Source organism: Uranotaenia lowii, chromosome 2 (assembly GCF_029784155.1).
Source record: "Uranotaenia lowii strain MFRU-FL chromosome 2, ASM2978415v1, whole genome shotgun sequence".
Classification (NCBI taxonomy): domain Eukaryota; kingdom Metazoa; phylum Arthropoda; class Insecta; order Diptera; family Culicidae; genus Uranotaenia; species Uranotaenia lowii.
In genome coordinates this window covers 103,654,638-103,682,340 of record NC_073692.1, presented here as the reverse complement: position 1 = coordinate 103,682,340, position 27,703 = coordinate 103,654,638, and the positions used below count along the sequence as shown (strand labels likewise).

General features: G+C 34.3%; 1 protein-coding gene across 1 annotated transcript; it reads left to right on the top strand.

Moving 5' to 3' along the window:
* The first annotated feature begins 761 nt into the window (after positions 1-761).
* LOC129747354 (tetratricopeptide repeat protein 8) lies at positions 762-26,902 on the top strand. Its single transcript, XM_055741507.1, has 5 exons — positions 762-915; positions 9,054-9,397; positions 17,461-17,615; positions 17,709-18,563; positions 26,690-26,902. Exons 2-5 carry the CDS (start codon positions 9,217-9,219, stop codon positions 26,900-26,902), a joined length of 1,404 nt encoding a protein of 467 aa, XP_055597482.1. The 5' UTR covers positions 762-915; positions 9,054-9,216.
* Positions 26,903-27,703: the final 801 nt, after the last annotated feature.

Sequence of the window (27,703 nt, the reverse complement as noted above, 5' to 3'; positions counted from 1 at the left end):
AACATTGAATTGAGAGCACCGAGAGCAAAATTTACAGGAGCGAGGTGAGAGAAGGCTTCCGTTGACCAAACGTTTGTCTTTCGCCCTTGGTGCTTCTTGTTGTTTCCTCGCCATGTGATTGTTGTTGGTAGTTCCAAAAACAAAACGTTCGTTGCTTGCATGGTCGCTATTGAGTACTAGTCGTTTGATTCAGTAGGTACCTCCATATATGTTTTCCGCATTCCGATGGTGGTGCGAAATGCCACCCACTCTTGGTTCGGAACCATGAGCTGAGCGCAGCATAACGTTATTATTGGCAACATTTTCATACTAGCTGGCTACCATAAGGGAGTCGCGCGTTCGTAAGGAAACCGCAATGCCTGAGGCCCCTGCATACATCATGGGAACATTTCGGACATATTGTTTCGAGCATTCGGAATGTGTCGATTGTTAGACACCATGTTGACTCGCCCCCCGATTGGAGTTTATGAAATTCAAATTGTAAACGGATTATTTAATTCCCAATCGTTTAAGCCTATTTCCGATAGGTGTAGGTATGAGCGATAACAAACGTGATTGACATGAGGAAGCTTATCTACTAAGCTGGGCGGCCATTGGACTAGATACTTAGAGACAGAAAGAAACGAGTTGGGGTGGATGTGGAGCTGGAGCTGAAACATAAACGACGAAGGGAGGGCGCTTTTGGGAGAGACATGATTTGCATTCGAAATGCGTTCGCGCGCCGTTTTGATGAGTTCGCCTCAATCGAAATCGCCATGGACACGACCGTGTGTATACAAAAACACAACACAAAACGAACGAAAATATCCAATAAAAGTGTAAAATATCCACACAGTCGGAGCCATCGAAAATATAACAAAAAAAACTTACCCAACGAGTTCCATCAAATGGCGAAAGGAAATTATCGAGCCTAAGGTATTTAAAGTTTATCTCGCAAGTTTTTTTTTCTCGCTGCCTTATTTTCCACAAGTCAAGTCTCCGAAACCGGGTTCAGGATTAAAAGCAGAAGAGGAATGTTTCGTTGATTCGCCACATTCGATCGAATTGGGCTGGCGGAAATCGAGACAGACAGGAAATTGCATCACTACTGGATGCGAAGTGCAATTGCGTTGAGAGGGCTCCAAATCGACACCGAATGGGCCGAGTCAAATGAAATTCAGGTATCACTTAAACTGTGATAATGTTGTTATGAGAATAATCCCAACTCCGGCCAAAGTAAAACTGGATTCAAATGTGTTTTCTAAGTTCAGGATCAGAGGCAATATTCACCAGTTCAGGACTCATGAATTATAATTCTATAAGACAAGAAAAGTGGAAAGTCATAGGAATAAGGCATAAAAATAGAAAACTCAAACGTTATATATCAACATTTACATGATAAACCAATTTTCCTGGAATAAAATTCTGCAGAGTTAGTTCCATTTTCATTGAAGTTTCAAGAAACCTACAAATTTCCGATGAAGATTTTTAGTTATTCTAGTTGACTTGCATGAAAATGACCTGCATAATGAGAACCTGCATAAAAAGAATCTAGCATCATGTTCACACACGTGTGTATACAATTTTAAAAAAGTGATTCAAGAGTACATTGAAAACAATTTTTATCAATTTGAAAAGGATTTTTTTGAATGTATGTTCCAGTTGACTTGTTTGAAAAGAAGATGTTTTATATGCTTTCCATTATGAAAAGCACATTAATATTAACCAATTGAAAGATACCCTTTTATTAAGGGGGGGGGTAGGGTCTAACACTTTCAAAAAATCGATTTTTTTATTTTTTTATTTTCTTATTGTAAAACATTTCAAGAATGTTGTGTCAAATTTTCAAGTCAATTGAAGCAAAACTGTAGAAATTATAGGCCTTTATCTCCTCCTATCTAATACTGCAAGATAGCAAGAGCAGAAACTTCAAACGCGTTTTTCTCGAAAGCACATTTTTAAGGTCCGTGGCCATCGTCATTTGAAAACTACTTATCCGATTCTTTTCAAATTTGGAACATATTTTCTACACATAAAATACCAGACCCCAACGTTTTTCTTTTTTGTTCTTTTTTACTTTGGGAAGATTTTACAGGTGAAAAATGGCGGATTTTTTCGTGAAAAATCGTAGTTTTTACTTCAAACAGCCACAAAAATTTCATAAAAAAAATTTTAAGTTAAATAAAAATGTTGGGGTCCAGAAAAACATCTATTAAAAATATTTTGCTCTGATTTTTTAAATTCAGATGATTCTGTGCTGAGATACAGTGTCCACCGCAAATCCTGTTTTCTAAAAGGCATCCTCGAAAGTGCTCCGTCACCGGCTCATTTTTCAATATTTTTCTACTAAAAAATTACTAAATGTTCTTTTAACAATGCTTTGTATAATGCAAAAAATTTGAATACATTTGTTTGAACGATAGCTCTAGAAAAAAATCGTGAAATTGGTGGTTTTTTTATACCCGTTAGACCCTACCCCCCCCTTAATCCACCGTGATTGAATTTAAGGGAATATTTCGATTGCTATGATTCAGTTGGTTCGTGTATTTTTGCGAAATTTAAAAATAATCACATAGGTATAGCATTTTTGACCGTGGGTGAATTAAAGGGAATCTTTCGATTGCTTTGATTCAGTATAATTATTCAACCACACATATTAGAGCCACAACACATGTAAGAGCCACGGATAAACTGAATAAGTATATAAAACAGTAAACGCTGCTTATGACCTTCTTGAATAGAGATTGCAAAAAAAAAATTGAATTTGTATCATTACTGAATCACAAAAATGTCAAAAAAGTAAGATATCAATTTTGGCACCCTCAAAAACATGACTTTGTCTTTATTTTTTAAATTTATCGTGTTACCTGATGTGTATAAACATTCCAATAATTCAGGTTATGTGTAAACTGTGTGATTCATCAAACTGATAAAAAAAAACATTTCAATGGGAAATTCTCGTGACTGTAAGAAGGCAATATATCGATAAAAATAAGTGAAAATCTTTGGGATCGGGAGTCTCTGTATATAAAAACGGAAGCGTTTTCTTTTTTAAATTATCACGAATAAACGGGCTTGTAGAATGAGGTGAAATATGCTACCCGAAGGTTTTGGGACCAAGGCTAGCTTGTTAAATAGTTTCAAGACCCTCACATTTATGGAGGGCTCCCATAAAAAAAAAAAACGACTCAATTTCTGACTCAGTTTTGTCAAGAAAGTGTGACTATAACCATAAGTGACCTTTCTCGATTCTCACTTTTAAAACTGGAGAGTCATAGTAGAGATTTTAATTCAATTTAAAATTCATGCGAGCCTCAACATAATCTTATCATTCATTGTATTCAATGACGCCTCACGTTTAAAAAATGGGGAGGTAATAGTCCCTCATAATTTATATAATGTTTATGATAATTATGATAATTCATATAATGTTTATGTGATTTGCATCAATATAACACAATCAAGTTTGGTCATTACCAAGGTTGCCAGATTGTCCGGTTTTATCCTGCTTTGCCGGGAATTTTACTATAAAACCCGATTATGCCCGGGTCTATTCTCATTCTCATTGTCAAATCAAAATTAAAAAAAAAAAAAACAAATTGTGTTGTAATATTTTTTATTTATGCGCCCAAAATGAAATTTTTTGAGCAAGTTTCATCAAAATTACCATGATTTTTTTTTCAACTTTTTCTCTTGATTTTTGATGATTAATTTTAATTTAAATTTGCATTGTGGTAAATTTTCATAGAAATTAAGTTGAATTTTAAATGAGAAAGAATATAAAACTGATAGTTGTACAGGTCAAAGCTAGAGCGCTTTGGGTAGAAAATACGAATTGATGTTGGAAGAATGTTAGCTAGGGCTTTGTGTTATCGACAGCTTTTAAACTGCCTGTGTGATTCTTTGCTCAGCATTAGTTTCATATTCTTTCTCATTTAAAATTCTACTTAGTTTCTATAAAAAATATGTCGGAATGGCAATTCAGATTAAAACTAATATGATTTCAGCGGCGATTCAATTAAGATAAAATGATTTCTGATGAGTAATTCCTAGGTTTTTACCAAATTAGCCCGAATTCTAGTCGACAATTTTAAATAAAATGTCTGGATTTTGTCAGGTTTTTCGATAAATTAGTCCGGATTTGTATAGCTTAAATACGTGCTGAAAAAACCCTGGCAACCTTAGTCAAAAAATGACATAAAATAACAAAATATGATTTATTTTGGTTTTTACCGCAGCCACTTTAAAACCATGTTTACATAAAACACACTTATAGTTTTCAAGTTTTTCTATTAAATTTAGAAACATAAATAAGATTTAAAGAAACAAAAGAATCTTTGCATAAATTTCTCAAACTGCAAAACGAAATCGGACTTTATTCTTAGATGAGTTACATGAATAAAATTTAACTTTTACATTGTAATTTTTTTTTCTTCTGTGAAACCGAGGCTGCAAATGTTTTTTTGTGCCAATCTATAAATTCTTTAAAGGGAATTTTCCGTTGACCAACTTTGTTCAAGATCGCAACCTCCTATATCATTAGGCATAAAAGTTAAAAGCTGCTGAATAGGGATATGTCTTGGCATTGAATAACAGTCAATTCAACTGACATCACTGCGGGTGCCTAGCCAATGTTTTGTTTGCAAAGCAGTCCAGCAAAACCTCGCTAGGCTCCAACAGTGATGTCAGCTGAATTGATTGTTTTTCAATGCCAAAAGACATACCCTGATTCGACAACTAATAACTTTTTTGCCTAATAAAATACGGTGTTACAATCTTCGATAAAGTTGTTCAACGGAAAATTCCCTCTGAAGAATTTATAAATTGGTTCCACAGAAGAAACAAAAATATATAATTTCCCAATACAATTTTAAAAGTTAAAATTTACTCATTTAAACGTTAAATAAAAAATTTGCAAAAAATCATTGATGAGTTAAGGATTAAAACGAAGATTTTTAGACCCAAGGGTTTGAGAAATTTAAGAATGATCCCAAATCGACTCAGTCTACTGCCAAATACAAGATCATTTGAAAGTAATCCATTACGAACAAATTTTCAAAGATTTTCATCGAGAATGAAACACAAATAAGCAGTGTCCGGCACAAAAACGCTGATCCGCTAATCGCTAATTAGTCTGCTAACTTTCAGTTAGCGAATTTATTTTCTCGCTAAATTTTTCTTCAGCTAGCGGATAAGAAAGTTCCGCTAATTTTTAGTTCCGCTAACTGAAGCACGCTACCTCTTTGAAGTGTTCATTTGGCCATAGACTTATAGATCATAAATTCGGCTAATTCAGATTTAAAATTTTGAATCCGATCAGGTATTTAAATTTCCGTTAAAGATTGATTTCAGAAGCTATTCGATCTCAATTTTGAATGGAATCATAGGAATAAGCATCTTTTTGAATTGTTTTCACTTGAATTTATGTCTGAAGCATAAGTCTTCTTTGCATTTAGAAGAGGTGAAAAGTTTGAAATTTTCAGGACAAAATAAGTCAATAAATCAATAAATATTTTGAGTATTAATGTCAAAAAAGATGAAAAACTATTTCGGACAAAACAAAACATCTACCTAAAGAGAATTTTTGTATTAACTAATGTAAAAAAATTTATAAACGGGTGAATATTTTGAAGAATTTGATTCAAATGTATTTCCTTCTACTTTCCACCAAATACGCTAACTTAAACTTAAAGTGGACTGACGCAACTGATATGGACAGAAATATTACAAAATAAGTTCGAAAACTGCCCCTTTTGATATCCTTTAACAACTTTTCTAGTCAATATTAAAATTAAAGATGGCTGCAAAATTTGTTTTGCTTATCTTTTTCAAAACTTTCTACTATCGATTAGCGGTTAGCGCTTTATTATAGATCGAAAACTTTTTTGCAACATTAAGCGGTTTTAATTAGCGATCGCTAACTTCGGCTGAGTTAGCGATCTAATTAGCGCCGCTAACTTTTCAGTTAGCGATGCCGAACACTGCAAATAAGTTTTGACAATGCAAAATTATTTCATTAGGGCATGAGCCCTTGTCCACTACTTTTAATATGAGGGGGTTTACATACAAAAATTACGCAGGTAACCTGAATCGTAATAAAAATCAGAGGTGACGTTCATATTTAGATTTTTTGTGGCTTTCGTCTAAATGTTCGACTTTTTCATGATTCTTTTACGACACACCATGTGCAAAACATTTCGAATCGAGCAAATGATAACTTTGCTCGTAAGTATGTAGTTGAATAGCCACAAATATGCCGATTAATTTCAGGCGATTATATAAGAAAAAAAAAAATGGAACACTTCGTATTGTGAATTACTTTTGAATGCATGGATGGAAATTGATGAAATTTTCAGTGAAGCTGCCTAGTAATGTAATGTGTACGTGCACAAAATTTAACAATCTGTCAAGTGGTTTTTGAGGTAGCGTCCAATACTGAAATCAACTTTTCGACCAAAGTTCACATGGTACAGTCCCCCCACAATCATGGGTCACACACAATTATTAGTCACCGATCATTAGAACTGCTGATATCTACTAAACCAAAAGAAATAATATCATATTATTATTTTTAGTTTATCGACAATATCATTAAAATGCATTAAAAATATTATTTGTGCGTTTGATAACAGTAAAATTGCTGTTTGAATACTTTTTATCAAAGGTGAACTAAAAGCTGTAGAACTATCGCATAAAATTCCAATGTTATAAGGTTGACATCTTAAACCGTTAAGCCCCTTATGCGGGTATTTCAAAGATTCCAACCAAATGAATTGGTCCCATATAAGCACAAAAGAAGAGTTTACATTTTCCAAATAAAACTGAGCGAATGAAATGCGAAAATTCAATAATATTTAGCAAAATAAAAGTGACCCATAATTGTTACAGAATCCACCAAGTTCCACACAATCATGGGTCACTTTTTCGCAAGCAAAACAAAACATTTCTTGGTTGCTAGCTCAACCCAATTGCCCCTTGAACGTATACTAGCGAAGAATGCCCCTGAATGTTTGCCAGAAACTTGTTGATTTTCATGTTGATATTCGGGTGTTGCCATGGACTTCTATGTGACTAATAATTGTGGGCAATATGACTAATAATTGTTACAAGCTTTAATTTTGACCCATAATTGTGGTTTTGAAAAACGTTGATTGTTTCGGTAAATTATTGTATTTTTCAACAAAATTGGAAACAAAATCATGTTTGAAATCAAAGAGGGAATATTTTATGACTGAAGTTCATGCAAAACTTGATGTTTGGTCCACTAACACCCGAATGAACGAACATTTTGTGGTGAAATGATACGTTAAGTGACTAATGATTGTGGGGGGACTGTAAATCATTTAAAAAGTCCTAGAAATCCAATAGTGAGCGAAAATTTGAATAAAAGTGAAGATTATTGATTCCATGAGGTGAGCAGAATGTAAAAGGTTGTTTCAACCTCAATCCTAAAATATGAATAGAGGAAGTGATAGAAAATAGACAAATTTTTCTGACTGGTTCGTCTAGCTGACTTATAAATAGGCCTGAGACTTCATTTCTACAAGAGAAGCAGCCCACCTGTAAAGTAAACAAATTACGGTGGTCAAATCGTGCGCAAAATATTTGGACTGCTTGTGGGGAGATATCTTGAAAATTATTGTGATGGACAGCAAAACGAACTTTTTCGCGGTCACCTGGCAGGTTGCCAACCAGAAACTTTTCGTTGACGAGTCTGACATGTTTTTTTCCCGGAGATGAACAAGGAGAAAAAATTGAAAAATTCAATGTCTAGTACTTGAGGAGGCTAACTAATACTCTGTATAAATTGGATCTGGAATCGTGCCATTACGCAAAAACGGTGGTGGAGTGATAAAAAGTCAAATTTGTTGTTTTTGTGCTAAGGAGGACAATCGGCTAAATTTGTTTGAAGGTCCAGCTCCAGGAAACATTAAACTTAATCAAAATTGCTTTGATTTAAAAAAAAGGTGGTTCATAATATAAACTCAGTTTATGACGACTCCAGCAAAAAAGACCCATTTTCTGTTCAAATCAATCTTCAGCAATTTTATAGTACTTGATCAGATAGGAGTTTTTGAATAGGAATGATGGCTAAACTAAACTGAAACTTGATAGATTAAGGTGGATTAAGCGTTTTTAAGTTACCGGAAGAAAATAAGTTCACTAACCAAAAGTAAGCGTAACTTATTTGTATATTGAACTATAATTCTGGATTTTGTTCTGACAAAAGGGTATCCACCTTTCAAAATTCTCAAAATTCAGGCTCAACAAAGTTTGCCGGGTCAGCTAGTTGATTATTATTATTAACAGTTTCAAATTTCACTGGAGTATGTGTAAGGACCACCAAAAAAACGGTTTCTTACCTTTAGAGTAGATAAGACAATATGCGTGGATGCTGTTCCAGGTCTGGCTAATTTTAAATACTAATCGAATCAAATGAGTTGAATTGAATTTCTCAAAACTGTGTTAAATAAAATATGTTAATTCGAATTATCCTGAGCAGAAACAAGCTCCACTGCCTTAACAACCTACCAACAACCCCAATCGAGCTTTTGAGGAATGAAGAACGGAGTAGCAGAAGGAAAAAAAAGTGGTCAAACCAGAACCACCAAACGGAAAAATGCTCCAATGCTCCAGCAGAGCCGAAGCTGGAGGAGGAGATTGCGCGAAAGATTGCAAAGGAATTCGTTTGTTTTTTCTTCCATTTCCATTCTTATTACCTTCCACTGACTGACTGTTGTTTTGAGGTTCGGACCCTCGAAGCTGGGCAGAGATTTTGACCCGCGAGGATCCGCGCGCGGACAGTTGGATTCAAATGGGAAAACATAAAACTGACCACAATGGTTCTCCTGCTCAAAAGAATCAATCCATTGTCTGAAACAATGAGCTGTTGTGGGCTGCTGGTTTGGGAATGAGAATCTTTTTGAAATGTGTTTCGATTCTGGTCTCGAAACAGGGGCGTCGGATGGTTTTCTGCAGTAATTTAGTATGGAACCTTAAAGTTCAAATACGTACTGATCGAAACATAAACTAAAACATTTCGGTTTCAATAGTAAACAAGAATATGTTTTCAGTTTTATATTTATAGATTAAACAAATCTCACCGACGACCCTGGACAATCCTCGAAAACACACCGGCGAAAGGTGAAGATCGTCTCGAACCCTCATCAGCTGGGAAAGAGCAATCCTCCATCAACAATAACAGCAAGTGGGCTCTCCATCGGAGAAAATTATATAATGGACACATTTTTTGTGGCCATATCATTATTCCGTCGTCGAAAATATGATGAGTGCATCGAGGTGTGCAACGGACTACTGCAGAATAATGCCCTTCATCAAGGTCCTTGGGAGCTGAAGATGCGATCTATGACCCAGCGAGTGTACATCGACGATATCGAGGCGGACGATGATGTTGCAGGTGAGTTTTTTGTTTGTGTTTTGTTCGTGGATGTTTTCCCTCCAAAATTCGTGGATTGAGTTCTGTGCAGGAATGAATGTATAAAAACGCCTTAAAACGCAACATTATCTCGTGTACCACGGTATACCTGCATCAAGATTTTGCACCTCCTCAATGGGTTGCAGTAACTGAAATTCGTCGTTGCCCTTTTATCGCGATCAGAAAATATTTCGATGAGTTTTATCGAGGTATGCAGTAAGGGCACTTTCCTTGATGAACTTCTGAACTTGTGAGCAACAAATTGGGTCTCATTATTAATTAAACTTTGCTCAATCTACAAAGTGTGAAAATATTTATAACATTATTTCCAAAAATAACGATTTGATTTTAAGAAGAAATTAACCACTGTGTCCTTTTTAGTAAGAACAACTTAAGATTTTGACCTTTTATTGACGTTTGGAAATTTTGGAGAAATAAAAGTGGCGAAAATGGGGTGGGGAAGAATTTCATTTAGAAGCATTGTCATCACATAACAAATTTTTGTTCGGCCCGGCCAAGTATTATGAATGGTAGATATAGATAGAGTTGCATTTACCACCACACATTAGTAGATCTAACTATATCTGTATCTATCTACCACTTCAAGTAGTTGACCCGTGCTGAACAAAAAATTGGTATGTGATGATAATGCTTCTAAACAAAATTCTACCCTTCAAATTTCACTATATTTCATTTCTTCTAACTTTCTATCTGTTTTTGAAATTTCAAATTTTTCTGATGGTTTTACTAAAAAGGACATCACTTTTCACTGATAAGGCCGAAAAATCAAGTAACAAATATGAATTACGGTGGTTAAACTCTTCTTAAAATTAAATCGTAGTTATTGGATTTTTTTATATTATCATTCTATTTTAGGTTAAGGTCAATTCAAACATCACTTTTAATAATTCAAACCTTTAGTTTATGAACCTTATTTGATTTCTAGTTTTTTAATGTTTTTCAACTGAAAATTTTTGCTTTTTTTTATTTGGATAATTATGATAAAGACAATATAAATTCAAAGTTTGAACTGGTTTGAATTTTTAAGTTTTTCTTTAAGAATAAAAATATAAGTTATGATATTTTCCCGATTTTTATTTTAAACTAGACAAATATAAATTTATTCATCGAAAAAGGCTCATGCTTAAGATTTTGCTCCATTTTTTCCTAAAATCCTGACGCAAAGATTCAGCTTCAGAAATCAGATTCGGAAGTGCACAAGCCGATCAAAACTAGGTAATAAGAGGTAAGGTAAGGTAATTTTTTTTGTTATTTTTTCTCGTAATCAAAATGATTACTTCGAATGCTTGAGAAGGGAAAATTTCATAAATTATAAGATGAATTGATTTGAGTGTAAATGAGGGTTGATTCGAGCAAGGCTGGATGAACTCAACAGGTTTTGAAAGGAATTGAAACTCATGGTGGAACCGCATTCGACTAAATTCAAGATGTGATGTGACTATGAAAAAAAAATTAACAAGTTTAAAACTATTTCATATTTATCTGTGTATGGTTTTTAGATTTGAATAAAATAAAATTAACAAAAAAAATTATTTCATCAACTACCTTGAAAAAGACCGAAAAACATTAATATGAATTTTCCAAATATTCCAAATAATAAATATAAACACATCGTGAACCAAATACAAGATATCTCGTTTTTCTGCTTGCGGCGAGTGAACTGCTCTTTGAAGCATAACTCAAATGTTATAAATTTCACAATGAAACTTGATTCTACCGAAATTTCACTGTAATTAAATATTTATATACTAAAATCACAGAAAAACAAAAAGTCACACATATTATATAAAATTCTGTAAAAAACAATCTACGCATTTCACGTAAGTGAAAAAAAAAAACAGATAATAAATGATGAATCCAATTCAACAACAAACAGTCATTGAGTCGATTAGAAATACTCAAACTTTATTGTCATTAATTTTACTTTTTTTTATAAACTTTTGGCTGGACGAACAAAAAAAGACCATTTTATTCCCAGATAATCCTCAGAGCAGCTATTCCAGAGATAAGTGAGAAATCTTGCCTCTGGAAGCTAAACTTTGTTCAAGAAACTGATTAGTCCGTTGCTTATTTATATCGACGGTGTAATATCGAGGTATCATAGAATTAGTATATTTACGACTTAGTTATTGGTTGTAAAGTGTTTAAAGGTTCAGGATGATATGTTAACATTAAAAAATCTATCTTTTACATTAAAAATATGGCTAATGCTTTTTTGAATATTGAATAGTTCATTCTTTGAACCAAGTTTACGTGAGGACTTTCATTAACAAACATTGGAGACTATAAAACAAATTGGATCTTCTAAATAACCTACATGGATATTTAAATAAAATATGTTTGATGAAAATCTTTCATCCTTTCTTGGTGATTTTGAAGGTTTTCATACATTTCGCTGTTTTAGAGGCATTGTTGTAAGTTAAAATATAATATCAAAATAGTTAATCTACATCATTTTCCTAAATTTCGATCATATTCAAGACGTTAATTTGCTCAAAGTATCAAATGAATTCAACCACTTCAAAAAAACATTAGCCATTTTTTTCATAATAGTGCTACATGAATGCTCTTAACTTCAGATAATTCTGATAAAATTTATGTGAAAGATCCGTTAAAAACGAACGAAAACACTCGATCTTCAATAAAAAATGTAACGAAAAAAGTCATAATTAAAGGGATTTGTGAAAATTCACTTTTAAAAATTTTAATTTTTTTGCAAAGAATGAAAAATAATAACTGTTGAAATTCTGGGTGGTCGCCTGGAATGGACCCTAACTGGGATTGTTCGATCTGCAGGATAAGTTCGATCTATTAAATCGATTCAGATAGACTGTCGTAGGATCGATCCACCTATAAAAATTAAAGCTTGAGGATCAATCTCTAATCGATCGATCTTATCCACTTAGTTAAACTTTTTGTTATAGAAAGGACAAAAAAAGAACACGAAGTTTCAAAGATGCATCAACCTTCTATCTTTGGTGGAAATAAATACTTATATAGGCTTTAATTAAAGTCCTCAATAAATTGGAAATTTCTATATAAAAATATCAAAAGCAGTCTTATTTTAAGTATTGAAATCGACTCAATGTCCAACAAATGGCACTCTTTGACACTGAATCGGTAATTAAAATTTGGATCTAAATAACTCGGCTCAGCAAAAATAAGAATCCAAAATATCGAAAGATTGAATCGAAAATATACAGATCTACTCGATTTTTTTCATGCCACAAATCGATCAAAAAAAATCGAAAATCTGAGTTGAAAAGATCAATCTCGCATAAATCGAACCAAGATAGATCAGTTCTAGTCCTAATCATTCTACTTTGCATTTGATATTCGTTGAAATACTAAAATTGAATCAGAGTATATGAAAAAATTATCATTCAAAAAATTCACTCGAATGAATCAAAATTTAGCTCAGATCTAACGAGTATAAAACTAATAAAAGAAACAAAGGGTAACGTTAATCTTTTTTGGATAACATTTTCGATCGGAGATAGGAGCTTCGTTTGCCCTTGTCGGTAATTGCTCTGGTGTACCTTAAAAATATTTTAAGGCAATCAGATAAAACAATTGATAAAGTATCATTGTTGCTTACTTTTATCGTAGGTTGTCTATTAGATTTTCTGTAGTTATAAATATTTAAGCGATCGAAGGTAAATCATGAATCCAAAATCAAAATTAAAATATTGTTACAATTTTTTTAAATTCAGAGTACAAGCGAGTAAATCAATTTGAGAGAAAAAGAATGGAATTTTTATTTCAGTACCATAACTCAGATTTCAAATTTGTATTTAGTCATTATTGAACAATTCCTTAACTTATTTTAAACTCGAAAATGAATATTATCATGACAATTTATATACAGTTGCGTTCAAAAAAGAATGAAATCGCGTGAAGCTGCGCACCCACTTCCAACTTTGACAAGCTGCCATTTCTCTCTCGGTTGATATTTTTCCATGAAAATTTCACACAATCTAGTTCAACTATCCAACTAACACTCTACAAAATTTGAAGTCTTTAAAATGAAGGGAAACAAAGATAGAGCTATTTCCGTAAAAAAGGGAAATTTGGAGTCGCTTCACTAAACTTGCTGTATCTTCGACAATTTTTATTGAAAATCCTCGAAATTTGGTACAAAGATGTAAAAATGTTTGATCTAATATCAGGCCAAGTTTCGTCAAAATCGATGAACGTGATCAAAAATGGTGCTGGGTAGAAAATCAGGTTCATTATCGCCCAGCAGACGATTTCATTCTTTTTTGGACGTATGTTTGTATGGCAATCATCGTAATCCATGTATTCTTGTTTTTTCTTTAACAAAATCAAAATGTTATCACAAAGAATGTTGTAAATTGATAGAAACTTCATTCCTGCTTTGTTTCGGAAGAGAAAATGTTTTAATAGAGTTCGAAATAAGAAGAATAAAGATTCAGAAATGACCTGCTAATTATTACAAATATTAAATTTGATATACAATTAAAGCGAGTATTCAATTCGTTCTTCTGTTTCAATATCAGCTCTGTTGGAACAATTTCTATTTCTAAATAAAGCAGGAATGAAGTTTCTATCAATTTACAACCTTCTTTGTAATAAATTTTGATTTTGTGAAAGAAAAAACAAAGAATACATGGATTACGATGTTTTCCATACAAACATCCGTCCAAAAAAGAATGAAATCGTCTGCTGGGCGATAACGAACCTGATTTTCTACCCAGAACCATTTTTGATCACGTTCATCGATTTTGACGAAACTTGGCCTGATATTAGATCAAACATTTTTACATCTTTGTACCAAATTTCGAGGATTTTCAATGAAAATTGTCGAAGATACAGAAAGTTTAGTGAAGCGACTCCAAATTTCCCTTTTTTACGGAAATAGCTCTATCTTTATTTCCCGTCATTGTAAAGACTTCAAAATTTGTAGAGTGTTAGTTGGATAGTTGAACTAATTTGTGTGAAATTTTCATGAAAAAATATCAACCGCGAGAGAAATGGCAGCTTGTCAAAGTTCGAAGTGGGTGCGCAGCTTCACGCAATTTCATTCTTTTTTGAACGCAACTGTATGTGTGATCGTTTTAAAATTAAATATCCCAATGCCACAAATCATAATATAAAAAAATCATATTTTGATTTTTTTTTCCGTACTCGGCTGAGTGTCAAGATTGTTTCCAGATCATTCACAAAAGATTCACAAATTAAAAGTTATATCTAATCCAATTTAATCAAAAAAAAGTTTATTATTGCAATTGACATTGATTGAGACTCTATATAAGAGAATGTTATCAAAAACATACATAAGAGAACAGCTGATTTTGTGCATATTTTGTATCAACTGTTTCGAAAGATTTTTAAGTCATGAGTACGAATATTTCGTCAGATTTTGTCTCGTTTTGGTGCAATGGCTCGCATAATTTAAGCAATACTTACTGAATGGCAGCTGAAAGAAAACTAAAAACTGATTTTAAATCTTTTAAAGATCTTTTATTTCATGGAGGATCAAGGTTTTTCCTAGATTTAGTAACTTCAGACATACAATCACAGAGTAGAGAATCAGAGATCGGACCCCAAAGAAAAATCGAATCCGTGTGTAAGAATTCAAATCATCGGCCATTGTCAACATTTGATAACACTTAGAACATAAACAACCCAAAATCGACTTACAGGTCGCATTAACACAAAGTTTAGCTAGTTTTCTAATTTTTGGGGTGTACAAAAAGCAGCTACATAAAATTGACAACTTCATTAATATGCTCATAAAACGATATCCTTTTCTATTGGCAATGTTGTCTCATTTAGTAATCGTTTTGCATTTAGCCACTGGCTTTGTTTGGGAAAAAGAGCAAAAATTATTTAACTGTTGAAAGAGAAAGGTAAGACCATGTTTAATTATGAGTATGCATACCATGGTTTATAATTTCAAAAAGAATTACATCATTTGTATAACACTAAGAGATGGATGGGTGGATGAGCTCAATTTTCCGATTGGAAGCAATTTTTTCCACCAATTTCAGTCATAAAGAAGCATTTAAAAACTAATCAATTGAAAACTTGCCACCCATTGTCGTTTGATTTTTGCAAAATGATAACACTTGAACTGTGAATCATTCCTGCTTCCTAGACAGGACTTCAGTACTTCCGGAAATATTCTAAAAGCTCCAAATATCGAATATGGGTCCTTCATCAGACCAAGTAATTGCATCCAACTTATACGGACAGTTTATGAGAATTTAAGGAAATTGAACACCACCGAAAAATTCCCATGTCATATGCACGTGGACTCATCACGTTCATATAACATTGGAATTTTGATTCTAGAGTTTATATAATAACTTCGTACCTTCATAATATTATTTAATCCATGAGATTTTTTATGGGATTTTAACAACAAAATTTTACAATTTCATATTCTATCCTTTTGTTATTCTCATAACAGAAACGACATAACATCACATTTTTTTTACCAATGCTACCGAGATACAATTTTTCGGGAAAAAAAATTTCACTGAACCGTTTATTGAATTTGTATTTTAAAAATTTTACTATTTCTATAAAACTTTAAATTCTAAAAATTATACTTTTTTCATACTCATGATTTAAACTCACCAATTGATTTGGTTTCGAATGCTTTTGTCATTAGTAGAGACTGCTATTTTCTGAGCTTGTAGAAAAAATGGGAAAAATATTAGTACCAGTAACGATACCTAGTGGCTCTTGGCTAAGTTTATTGCATTGTGTACAAAATGGCGTTGAATCATTTCAAATCACGGTTAGTTCTTACACACGCTTGGAGCTCCAGCCCGACCTCTGGTTCTCTGTGATACAATGCTTTAGTTAAAAAACTGTCATTCGCAAATTATTTGAAAATTCAATTGAAAATGATATAACTTTTATTATATCTGACATCACAACAGGGTGTTTTTCATTTTTTGATATTAAAGATGTTAATTTATTTAAAACTTATCTAGAAGACGATTTGTTTTCGAAAATATCTGAGATTCATTTTGGTTTAAAATTCCATTGAAATTTTGTCTAATTCCAATATTTACGTAGAACTGTTAAAATTTAGAATAGAAAACATATATAGCTTTTTCTCAGATGTCAACATTACTCGCAGTGATCGAGAAAGTAGATTATTTAATCAAAACCTTTTATTCAATATCTTGGTTACATTTTACAATTCTTTTTAAAAAAAAAAATGATTCAACACTCACAAATCACTTAAAAACAGCTCTTAAATATTTTGCATCAATGTGATTTTAGTTTCCTTATTCTATCTGAAAAGTATCCTTATTTTTATGAAAAGATTAATCGCCGTAATTTATGTTTATTACTTTAATTTATCGGCCTTATCGATGAAAAGTGATGTAGGGAAAATCTAAAAATTATGGAAACTATTTTTTTTAGATGGATAGAATGTAGGATGAAATGAAAGATGGTGAAAATGAGCAGGTAGAATTTATTTAGAAGCATTATTATCACATATCAAATTTTTGTTCCACAAAGGCCAACTACTATGAAGTGGTAGATACAGATAGAGTTGCATCTACCATCACACATTAGTAGGCCAAGCGTGTGTAAAAAGGAGAATCATCAAAATTTAGATGAGATTACCTAGCAATGAAATGAAGAAGCTCAGAAAAAATATACAACTACCTAATACTTGTTTAAATTTTACGATTTTATTTGTATTAGTTTTGCATAAACAAGCGTGTTGCAACACACACAGCTTTTTGGCTTGTAAAAATTATCGTTGCTCATATTCATTGTCAATGGAAAATATTTTGCGTTTTCCTTAAAACAATTTTTACATTATCGTTCGTACTATTTCTTTTAATCATTTTATTATTATTACCCCCAAAACTCAGTTCTGTACATGATAGATAACAGAAATTTTATAATGATCAATTTTCTTCCCTTCAAAATCCATTTACGACTTGTTGCATTGGTTCAATTGCACCCTTCAGTTACATACGTTCAAACTTTCCTTGCATGCTGCTACTGACTTTGCTGGGGAAATGAAGAGGATATTTTGGACACGCACACCATTGCAACTGCACCACGGCCCGGTACCTCGATCCGGACTGCGGCGGCCCTGGCCGGTTCAACTGCAGCAGGAAAGGCAACGGCAGCTGGGGCAAGACCTCGCACCGGGACCGGCAGACCAATTACCGGCATCGTAATCAAAATCATATTAATAGGCCTTTAAAAATGATCTACTGATGTGTGTTTATTTTGTTTTTTTTTCTGCTTCATCTCTGCATCCATCCAGTCTCGACCGGGAACGCTTTCCCTTCAACGACCCGGATCCACTTTGGGCAATAAAACGGCCATGAAAACCGCAAGAACGGCCGGATCAGCCAGAAATATACGGCTGGGATCGGCTTCGATGTTTGCTGTTGGCGACCCGACTGGGCCACTATTTCACGTTTCCCGGCTTCATCCGGACAAGTACGCTGACAAGGATTGCCTTTCGAAGCCACTGTTCCAGTATCTGTACTATCACGAGGGCGAAATCCGCAAGGCGATGGCCCTTTGTGATGCTGTGCTTAATCTGAAGCGAACTGAAGCCGGCTGGTGGTGGAATACCCAGAAGGCTCGCTGTCTGATTGCTACTGGAAGTCCCCGGGAGGCGGAACCTTATCTTCGGGTTGCCCTGGCGCAAATGTATCATCCCGATACCGTGCTGCTTCTAGCGAGGATCTACATTAAAATTGATCAACCTACGGCGGCCCTGGAAGTTTGCAAGTACGGACTTGAGCGATTGCCGAATGATGTCACACTGCTAACGCAACAGGCCCGGGTTCTAGAGCTGGTGGGAAATCTAACGGCCTCGGTCCGCCGCTACCGGCAAATATCCCAATGGGATCCGATGAACACGGAAGCGCTGGCCTGCATAGCCGTGAGCTACTTCTATGGGAACCAACCGGAAACGGCATTGCTGTACTATCGCAGAATTTTGTCAATGGGGGCGCACAGTGCCGAACTTTATTGCAACATCGGACTGTGCTGTCTGTACGGAGGTCAGCTGGACTTGGTGTTCCCCTGCTTTCAGCGAGCAATCCGGATGGCAACGACGCCGGAACTGAAGGCTGACATTTGGTACAATTTGAGCTTCGTTGCAATGGCAAGTAAACCTAGGGAAACGATATCATTCGGACTTTCTGAGTCAAAAGTAATGTCTTCCGATGTTTTCGATTAATTTATATAGTTAAATTATTCAGTTGCCTACCAAGTCTCCTTTTTTTTATCCAGCACGCTCCATTGAAAGATCAGATAATTTTTAAAATGTAAACACTTACTTAAAGGAGGTCAGATCGTTTGTGGCTTCTTGGGCGTATAACTATCATAGAAACATATCTCGTGCTCCTGCATGCTATACATGATTCCACTCGCTTGATTAATTCTCAAGTTATTCCAAAAAAATTTCATTAAGGTCCCTCTCCCCTTCCTATGCACTCATTAGAAGAAGGTTAGTGCCTCATATAATTGGACCATTTTTCAGGCCCTAATCCTTTCCCATATGAAATTTGGTTCCATTTCTGAGATGAGTTCTCAATTTGTACAAAATGTTGGAACCTCTATTTTTATTGGAAGAACTAGCTGACCCGGTGTGCTTTGCTACACCTTCCAAAATCAAATAATATTTTCAAAAATAATCTAATTTTTATTGTTTTATTGACATTATTTTAAATCAAATTATAACATAATTCGTAAGCAATTGCTATAAAATGAGAGCTAAAGCTAGAGTTTCGAATTGCAACACAAAGATAACTTCAAATAATATTCTTAATCTTGCTTTATAAATTTGTTTTAAAGATCTTATAATTTTAATCTGTCTGGAGGGTCTCAAATTCTAACTTATTCAATCTAACTTATAAAATATGACTGTTTTTGCTTGATATGTTCTGGATTTATGCTAAAAAAAAATTGATAGAGAGGCCCCTCCCCTGTCCTTCTCTTCACCCCCTGCTGAATGGAGGTCGTGGTCTGTAATAATTATACCCATTTTTTCGTTCTCAAAAATCCTCTTATATCAAATATAATTCCATTCTTTGATAAGTTTTTAAGCTTTACAACAAAATGTATATAGAGCCTCCTCCTTTCTTCCCCTCTCTACACTGTAAAGCATACGGGTCTACATGGTTGGTCCGCACTTCTCAAATCAGACAGTGCGCTGTGTAAATCGCACCGTTATCTTCTATGATTTGTAGAGCATCACACTTCCTTCCAAAATGCTCTACACTCGTTTCCGAGTACAACCCAAGCCGAGTGCTGAGCAAAACCGGTGCCCCAATAGCAACGCTACTGTGTGTGAAGGAGAAATCCCAAAACACACAACTGAAGTGCATTTTTTTTCTTCTCTTCCTACCACAGTAGGCAAACAAACAGCACGAAACGATATTGCTTCTTCTTCTTCATTTTCTTGTTGGGAACGAACAAAACCTACTGAGTTGTTTTAGCGCTGCTCTCCTACACTTAATATGACGATTTTTTTTCTCTTGCTCTCACCCTGGCGAAGCCTTCTCTGCTCCTAGATTGGGTGTGCGCCTGGCGTCTTTACAGAGCAGGGCAAGTGTTTCAGAACGAAAAGTTCACTGAGTTGCACTTTTCAAGCCGCTCGGGGAGGAATGGACAACCATGCGGGTCTATAACAATCGTAGAAACATATCTCGTAATCAAGTACCTTTCTATGCCATATTTGTTTCCATTTGTTGACTTCGTTGGCATAAATTGAGAACTTATGCTAACAAAATTGTATTGAGCTCACCTCCCTCCTCCTATGTACCTACTCACTGAAAGGAGGATGGTGTGTCAGATAATCATAGAATCATACTAAAATGATTTTTCATGTTTAGTTTTGTCCATTTCTCGGGTTTTGTAAAAAAAGTTAAATGTAAGCCTCCTCTTCCCTTCCTATGTTCCCAATTCTATCATCCTACTGCAATAATGGAATTGTTTCGCATAGAATACTTTTTGGTTCCAAATTCGGTTTCATTTGCTGGATTAATTCTCGAGTTATGAAAAAAACTGTATGGAAGCCCCTCTTTCCCCCTTTATATCTTTCCGCTGAAAAAAGGTTGGGTTTCAATTCATAATAGAAACATTTCTCGTATCCAAATACCCTCACATGCCAAATATGGTTCAATTTCATCGATCAACTCTCCAGTTATACTGAAAATTGTAAGGGAGACCTCCCATCCCCCTTTTCATCCACCTCTTTGAAGGGGTGAGGGATATCAAATATTTATAGAAACATTCCTCGTACCCAAATATCATTCCATGCCGAATTTGGTTCCATTTTCTGTTGTAGCTCTTGAGTTATGCTATAAAAATTGTATGAAACTCCCCTCCCTCTTTCCTTTCTCCACGCTGAAAGAAGGAATAAGTATCAAACAATCATTAGAACATGTCACGTTTTTGCTGAGTTATGCTATAAAAATTGTATGAAACTCCCCTCCCTCTTTCCTTTCTCCCCGTTGAAAGAAGGAATAAGTATCAAACAATCATTAGAACATGTCACGTTTACAAATACCCGCCCATGCCAAATTTGGTTCCATTTGCTTTATTAGTTTTTGAGTTATGTAGAAAATTATAAAAGAGGCCACCCTCCCCCCTTTATATCTCCCTTCTGGAAAGAGGGAGGGGTCTCAAATAATCATTGAAATATTTTTCGTATCCAAATACCTTCCCGTGCCAAATTTCGTTCCAATATCTTGATTAGTTTTCGAGTTTCATGAAAAATTGTAGGTAACCTCCCCCCTTCCTATCATCCCATTGAGAGGAGGGAGGGGTACCTAATATTCATAGAAATATTCCTTGTTCCCAAATACCACCCCATGCCAAATCGGTTCAGTAGTTTCCGAGTCTATAGAGAACAGACAGACAGACAGACAGACAGACAGACAGAAATTCATTTTTATACATATAGATGGAGCGGTTTCAAATAATAATACAATTATAACTCCTCTCACATGTTCTTCCATGCCAAATTTGGTTTTATTTTCTAGAATATTTCTCAAGTTATGCAAAAAATCGAAAAGGCCCTTCTCCTTTCCTATTTCCTAATTGGGACGAGGGAGTCTTACTAAATATCAATAGAAACTTTTTTTGTTCTCAAATACTCTTCTATGCCAAATTTGGTTCCATTAGATACCCTCCAACACCAGATTTTATTCCATTTGCTTGAATAGGTTTGAAGTTATCTAAAAGATTTCAAGCTGCCACCCTTATTCTTCCTATCTCTTCACTGGAAGGGGGAAGGGTTCCATTTATCATACATTTTGACCCTCTCATGCCCAATATGGTTCAATGTGTTCAATTGGTTCGGCGGTTACACAAAAAATTGTATCCCCCTCCCTCCCTTCTATCGATTTCCCCACTGAAAGACGGTAAGGGTGCCAAACACTGATTGAAACATCTCTCGTATCCTTAGATATACCATCCTATGCCATATTTGGTACCATTTGCTTGAATAGTTATCGAGTTATGAATAAAATTGTAAGAGAACACACTTCCCTTCTTCCTATCACCCTACTGGAAAAAGGGTCTCAAATAATCATAGAATAAGGTTGCAAGATTGCCCGGTATTATCAGGGTTTGCTCGGATATTCAATATAAATTTTGAGAACAGTCTGACTCGGCCCAGTTACCCGGATTTCATTGATAAAAGCCCGGATTTGCCCAGATTTTTCACTTTATTTGGCAAATTTAAAAAAAAAAGGGATATACTTTTTTTTTTAATTTTTGCCTCCAAAACGAAATTTTTTGAGGAAGTTTTATAAAAATAAACATGAAACGTTTTTTGGAAGCCTGGAAATTTTTTTTTTAAATTTTTTTTCCTTGATTTTTGTTGAGTTATTTTAGGGTTTTGACAGAGTTGGCCCGGATAATGCCCGGATTTTGGTCGTCAATTTTTAAATCAAATGCCCAGATTTTGCCAGGTTTTAACGTAAAATTGCACGGGTACGTGCTGATAAAGCTCTGGCAACTTTATCGTAGAACTATTTCTCGTACCCAAATACCCTCACAATGCCAAATTTGATGCCATTTGCTTGATCGGTTCCCGAGTTATGCAAACATTTGTCTTTTGTTTAGGAGACCCCCTCTGCCCCTTCCTGTGAGGGGAAGTGGTCTCAAACCATAATAGAAATCATCTCCGGTCTCCAACACCCCCACCTGCCAAGTTTCACGTAAATTGGTTCTGCAGTTTTCGAGTCTATAGGGAAGAGACAGAAAGACAGACATACAGACAGACAGACGGAAATCCATTTTCATATACAGACCAAGGTTTTTTTATTCACTAGGTTCTCCGACTTCCACAGTAAGTAGGCGAGGAGTAAGCAGGGCTCTCAATGAGTTTGTTTATTTTTTGCTCAGCTTTTCTGTGGTTTGTTGGTAAACAAACTTCATGAGTTCCGCATAGTTGCATAGCCTATATAGCCAAAATGGCTGAATCGGGAATACGATATTCGGTAACACCTCCTGATTATGTACACACCTTGATACAGATGCTGTTCGATTTTGGCAACACGCCCTAATATTTTGTGTTGCCAAAATCGAACGATTTTTTTTAAATAACTTTTTTTCACTTAATAATATAAAAAAAACTAATTATGTTATCGTTAACGTTGTTTTTAGTTAACATTTGACCAATTTTAGTCCTTTTTATTTTTTTTTATGATATGTTGTTGCTTTCAGTCCATTTTTTCTTTATTGTTATGATGTTGATTTTTTACATATTTGGCATCTTTTCATTCTCCATCCTGTTTTATTTATTTTTTGTTATTTTCAGTCTTTTGTTTGTATTTATTTTTTAGTTATATGAAATTAACATCTTTTTTGGCATTTTTAAGAAGTTTGTTTTGTAATTTTTTTTTTGTTGCTGTATTTAATCACTTTTTAAGAATGTAAAAACGAATTTATGGCGTTTGCCTAAATTATATTTGACCTGTTATAGCGAAAACTATTAGGTAGTGCCATAATCGAATGTTGCCAAAAACGAATGGGGTCTGTATATAGATTTAACATCATATGAAAAATTTGACAACTCTGATAAATTTAAAAAAAATCGAATACCTACACTCAGAAAAATGCTATTATGTATTCCATTAGATTTTCTTATGAACTAACGCCATTAAAACAAAAATCATTGAAATTCATAAGATTGCATTATGGAGCGAATGAATTCCGCAGATGAATACCTACTTCAATGAGAGGTTGTTCGGGCATCTGGTCCCAAAAAAGTTATTCTGCCGCATCTGATTCTTTAACCTTTGCCATTTTTCGGTCAATGTCCAAAGTAAATAAAAAATGAATTTGAGTTAAAAAATATTTTCAAAGTTTGCTAAGAAAAATAAATATCACTTCAAACTTACCAACTAAAAGAACAAAATTAATAACTTTAAAACTTCCTATGACGATTGAAAAATGGTTATTGTTTAATTTTTTTTCACCATGAGGCTTCTTCAATTCTTATGAAAACTTTAAAAAGCGGTTCATAATACGTGTCTTATAGAAATTACAATAAGAATTTGCCTGAGTTTATACTGTATGCATTTCGTCAAACGTTCACAGTTCACAGAATGGGGGATGCCAGATGAATCTTTGACGTTTTGTGATTAGGAAAAAATATATACAAAAAGGTGAAAATTTTCGATGAATTTGAAACTTATTTTACTACGGGTTTTCCTCCAGGGATTTCTTACAAAGTAAGAAGAATCAGTTTTTAGGTCTTTTTTTAGTATTTTGAATATTTTTCGGAAAAATATTGATAGCTACTAAGCGGTAAATTGAGTTTCAAAAACTGGTGTTTTGCTTGCCATTGAAAACACACCCAAGTATTTTAATAGTTTTTGAATAAAAAAGTGATATTTTCACAAAAACTTACATTCAAAATAAATGTTGAAGATATTTGTAACATAAATTTATGAAAGTTCTGTTTTGGAAAGCATTCTAACAAGGAAAAAACCTGGTTGAAAAAACTGGGATTTTATTTTGTTTTCTGTAAACCGAAGAAACAAATTTGATGTTTTTTTTCTGGAATCAACGGACTGTTTGAGTTGTTTATTGTACTGTTAGAAGATTTAAAATGATTTAGATTTTTTTATAGATTTATTTAAGTGTCGTATTCCATTTATGAAAAATGCACTTCTGAAATGTCTGCTCTTTTATGAGAAATTTTTTCACATTTTTCGTAAATTTTGGTATAACATAAAATGTTTTCCGTCGGCGTGTCTTGCAAGCACCTTCTCATGACAAAATATCGCCCTATAATTATTAAAAAATAACATGAGGAGCTAATTCCCTTTTATTGATATGTCTGTTCCTAAAAGCTTCCCAAATACACTAAAATCTTCCATGGAGGACTTTGTGGCGCTCCTTTTTGGTTATTATCTCCCATTGTACTCGCCATTGACAGCCGATCGGAGAAATATACTCGTTCGGTTACTCAGGTTTATTTAACCCTCCAAAGCTGTTCGGGTCAATATGACCCGAAACGCACATTTCAAACCTCTTTATCATCATTCCAATATACTGAAGAACTGGGGAATTTGACAAACCAAGTATGTTCTATGAAAATAATGATCAAATTAACGGCAAGGAATTAAAATTTGAGTTTTGAAAATCGATTCATTGGTAAGTGAAATACAGCTAAGCAAAGCCAAAACTAAATGTCGTTTTTTTAAGGAAAGATTTTTTTCTATCGGAAGATCTGAGATAACGGTCAAAACTTTCATTGGACTCCAACATATCTATACATTGTCGGATAGATAGATTCTTCACGATTTCAAACATTAAAAAAACACTTAAATACAGAGAAGCTATCAAGAGTTATGAGTATTTTAAAAAGAAAATTGATTTTCCGAACTTTTTACTTTCTGAACCAGTTTCTGATAACCTGGTAATAGTTTTCGACTTTATTTTGAAATGTTGAGTAAGAAGACTAAATTACCTATTCAATGAATATAATATCATTAAAATCGGTTAACATTTACAGCCAGGAGAACAAAATCAAACAACAACTCAAATTTCCCCGAAACGGATATTTTGCGAACGGCTTTGGAAGGTTAAAAAAAAATAACGGTAGTTTGCATTTTCAAAGCTACAAATATGCCAAATCGTAAAATTTAAGCTTTAGATCTTAGATACAGTATATAATGGCAAAGTATGAGAAAAATTTGTATCGAAAAAAAAATAGAAAAAATTAAGATGCTATTACAAAATTTCGGGTTTTGTTGTATTAAATCCTGATTAGGGGAGATAAGGGCATAATGGCCACCTTGAGGAAAACGCTTATATAACCATAGAGAACAGCTATAATATGAGAATTACATCATTGTTTCGTGTTCAGACACTCAAATAGTCTATTGCCTAATTGAATGAAGTAGATTAAAACGTTTAAAAATGCATTTTAAAAATTTTTTCCGAAAGCTGAAAACCAGTCACTGTAGGGGCATGATGAGAACCCCCCCTGGGGCAGTATAAGGACCATTAATTGGGGCCCGATGAGCGTTTTCTGCCGGGAATTTAGCAGCGAATTCGACTAAATGAAGTCAACTGAATAATAGAGCTACAGCTTGACTTGTTTCATCTGACGATTTGGCCTATTGGTAAGGTGTCAGAGAGGTAATAAGTAGACTCGAGTTCGATTCCTGGCCAGGGTGATTTTTTTATAAATAAAATTTTAATAAGGGGGAAAATTGAGAAACAATGTGTAAATAACGTTGCAGTGCGTACATTTCAGATCAAGATGATTTAAAGGTCATAAAAGCTTATTTGGTGGTGCTCAAAAATTATAATTTTTTCGTCACTTGAGAACCTAGCTGATTATAATTTGATATTTCTGTAAAGATGAAAACGATATTTCTGTTTTGGTGAAAAATTTATACTATAGGTAGTACGCAACAAATCCTCATGAAAACTTTTTTAAGAAAATACGTACTTTTGTAGAAAAAAGAAGTGCTTATTATGCCCTGGGTGCTCGTTATGCCCTTATCTCCCCTATGTGATTTTAAATCCAAAATTTTACACTCATCTGTTTCTGGTTGCTCAAGTTCTGACCTTCTTCTTCCATTTCTTTTATTTAAGACTGAATGATAAGATACTCGATTTATATGTTTGTGATTAGTTTTTAGATTAGTCCCCAATATCGTTTTGAAATATTAGGACTCTGTGAATTGAACAAAACTCTTTCAATAGTATTGAACCAATAAAGGTTCCTCAAATAATTTTGTTCCGTTTCCGTTTCAGACGACCGGAGATCAGCACCTAGCCAGGCGTTGTTTGCGATTGTGCATCGCTACTAATGGTTCTCACGGGGCGGCACTCAACAATATGGCCGTTATGGTAGCCCGACAGAAGCAGTTCTCCAAAGCCAAATCTTACCTGATGGCAGCCAAGGGAGCCTTACGGAATTGTGAAGAAATTCAAAACAATCTGGAATACATTGAAAATTTTGAATAAAAATTTGTTAACCCAAATCAGTAGGATTGACTGCAAGTTTTATTCCTCAACCAGGCAGTGTGAAATGGCAGTGACCCATAATCGGCTTTTATTTAGTGCATTTTTACTTCATTTTGAGTCTTCTGCTGAAGGAGAAGAAATCTGTCCTGCCGTTTTGTCCTGCCTTAGCCAGTAAAAGCTCCTTAAAAAGTCAATTTTTGCGACCATAAATGCGATCCTGATGCGGGACGAAATAAGCCTTTTTCCATGTCACTAACGGGCTTCTTTTATGGGTCCCGACGACCGAACCAAACACCTGGACATAACTTTGAAATACGGATCATAAATTAAAGATTTATTTTTAGCAATTTGTTGTGTCCGAACATTGTACCTCGCTGCTTGATTTTAATTTTATCTACCTTTTTTTCGCTGATCGTTCTTTTTTTTGAGGTTCACAATCGGGACCAAAGAGTGAAGCGACGACGACGCTGTCGCATTTAGGGAACCACTTTTTTCCAGGCACCTATTAAGCTGAATAGCAGACATATTTGTTGAGATTCTCGCGCCCTGGTTCGGTTCCAGGGGCTTTCTCAGTAGAATTGCATGCAGGTCCATAAATAACGATACCCAGTTTTAACCAAAAAAGCAACTATTTTTCCATCGGTGCTGTTGTACACATCAGGATACAACATTACTACTCAGAAAAGGCGTAAGGTAAAACAATCACACTTTTTCCATCATAAGAATTTTCTCTAATTCAAAACTTTTCTTATTCAGAACTGAATCTGATCTCAGAATAGTAAAAATGAAATTCAAAATCAT

Bases quoted from the DNA above. Each gene is read 5' to 3' on its own strand.
- LOC129747354 (XM_055741507.1), top strand. From the start codon at position 9,217: ATGGACACATTTTTTGTGGCCATATCATTATTCCGTCGTCGAAAATAT. The intron at 17,616-17,708 runs GTAATCAAAATC...GCATCCATCCAG, and splicing joins GCAGACCAATTACCGGCATC to TCTCGACCGGGAACGCTTTC. The intron at 18,564-26,689 runs GCAAGTAAACCT...TTTCCGTTTCAG, and splicing joins ATTTGAGCTTCGTTGCAATG to ACGACCGGAGATCAGCACCT.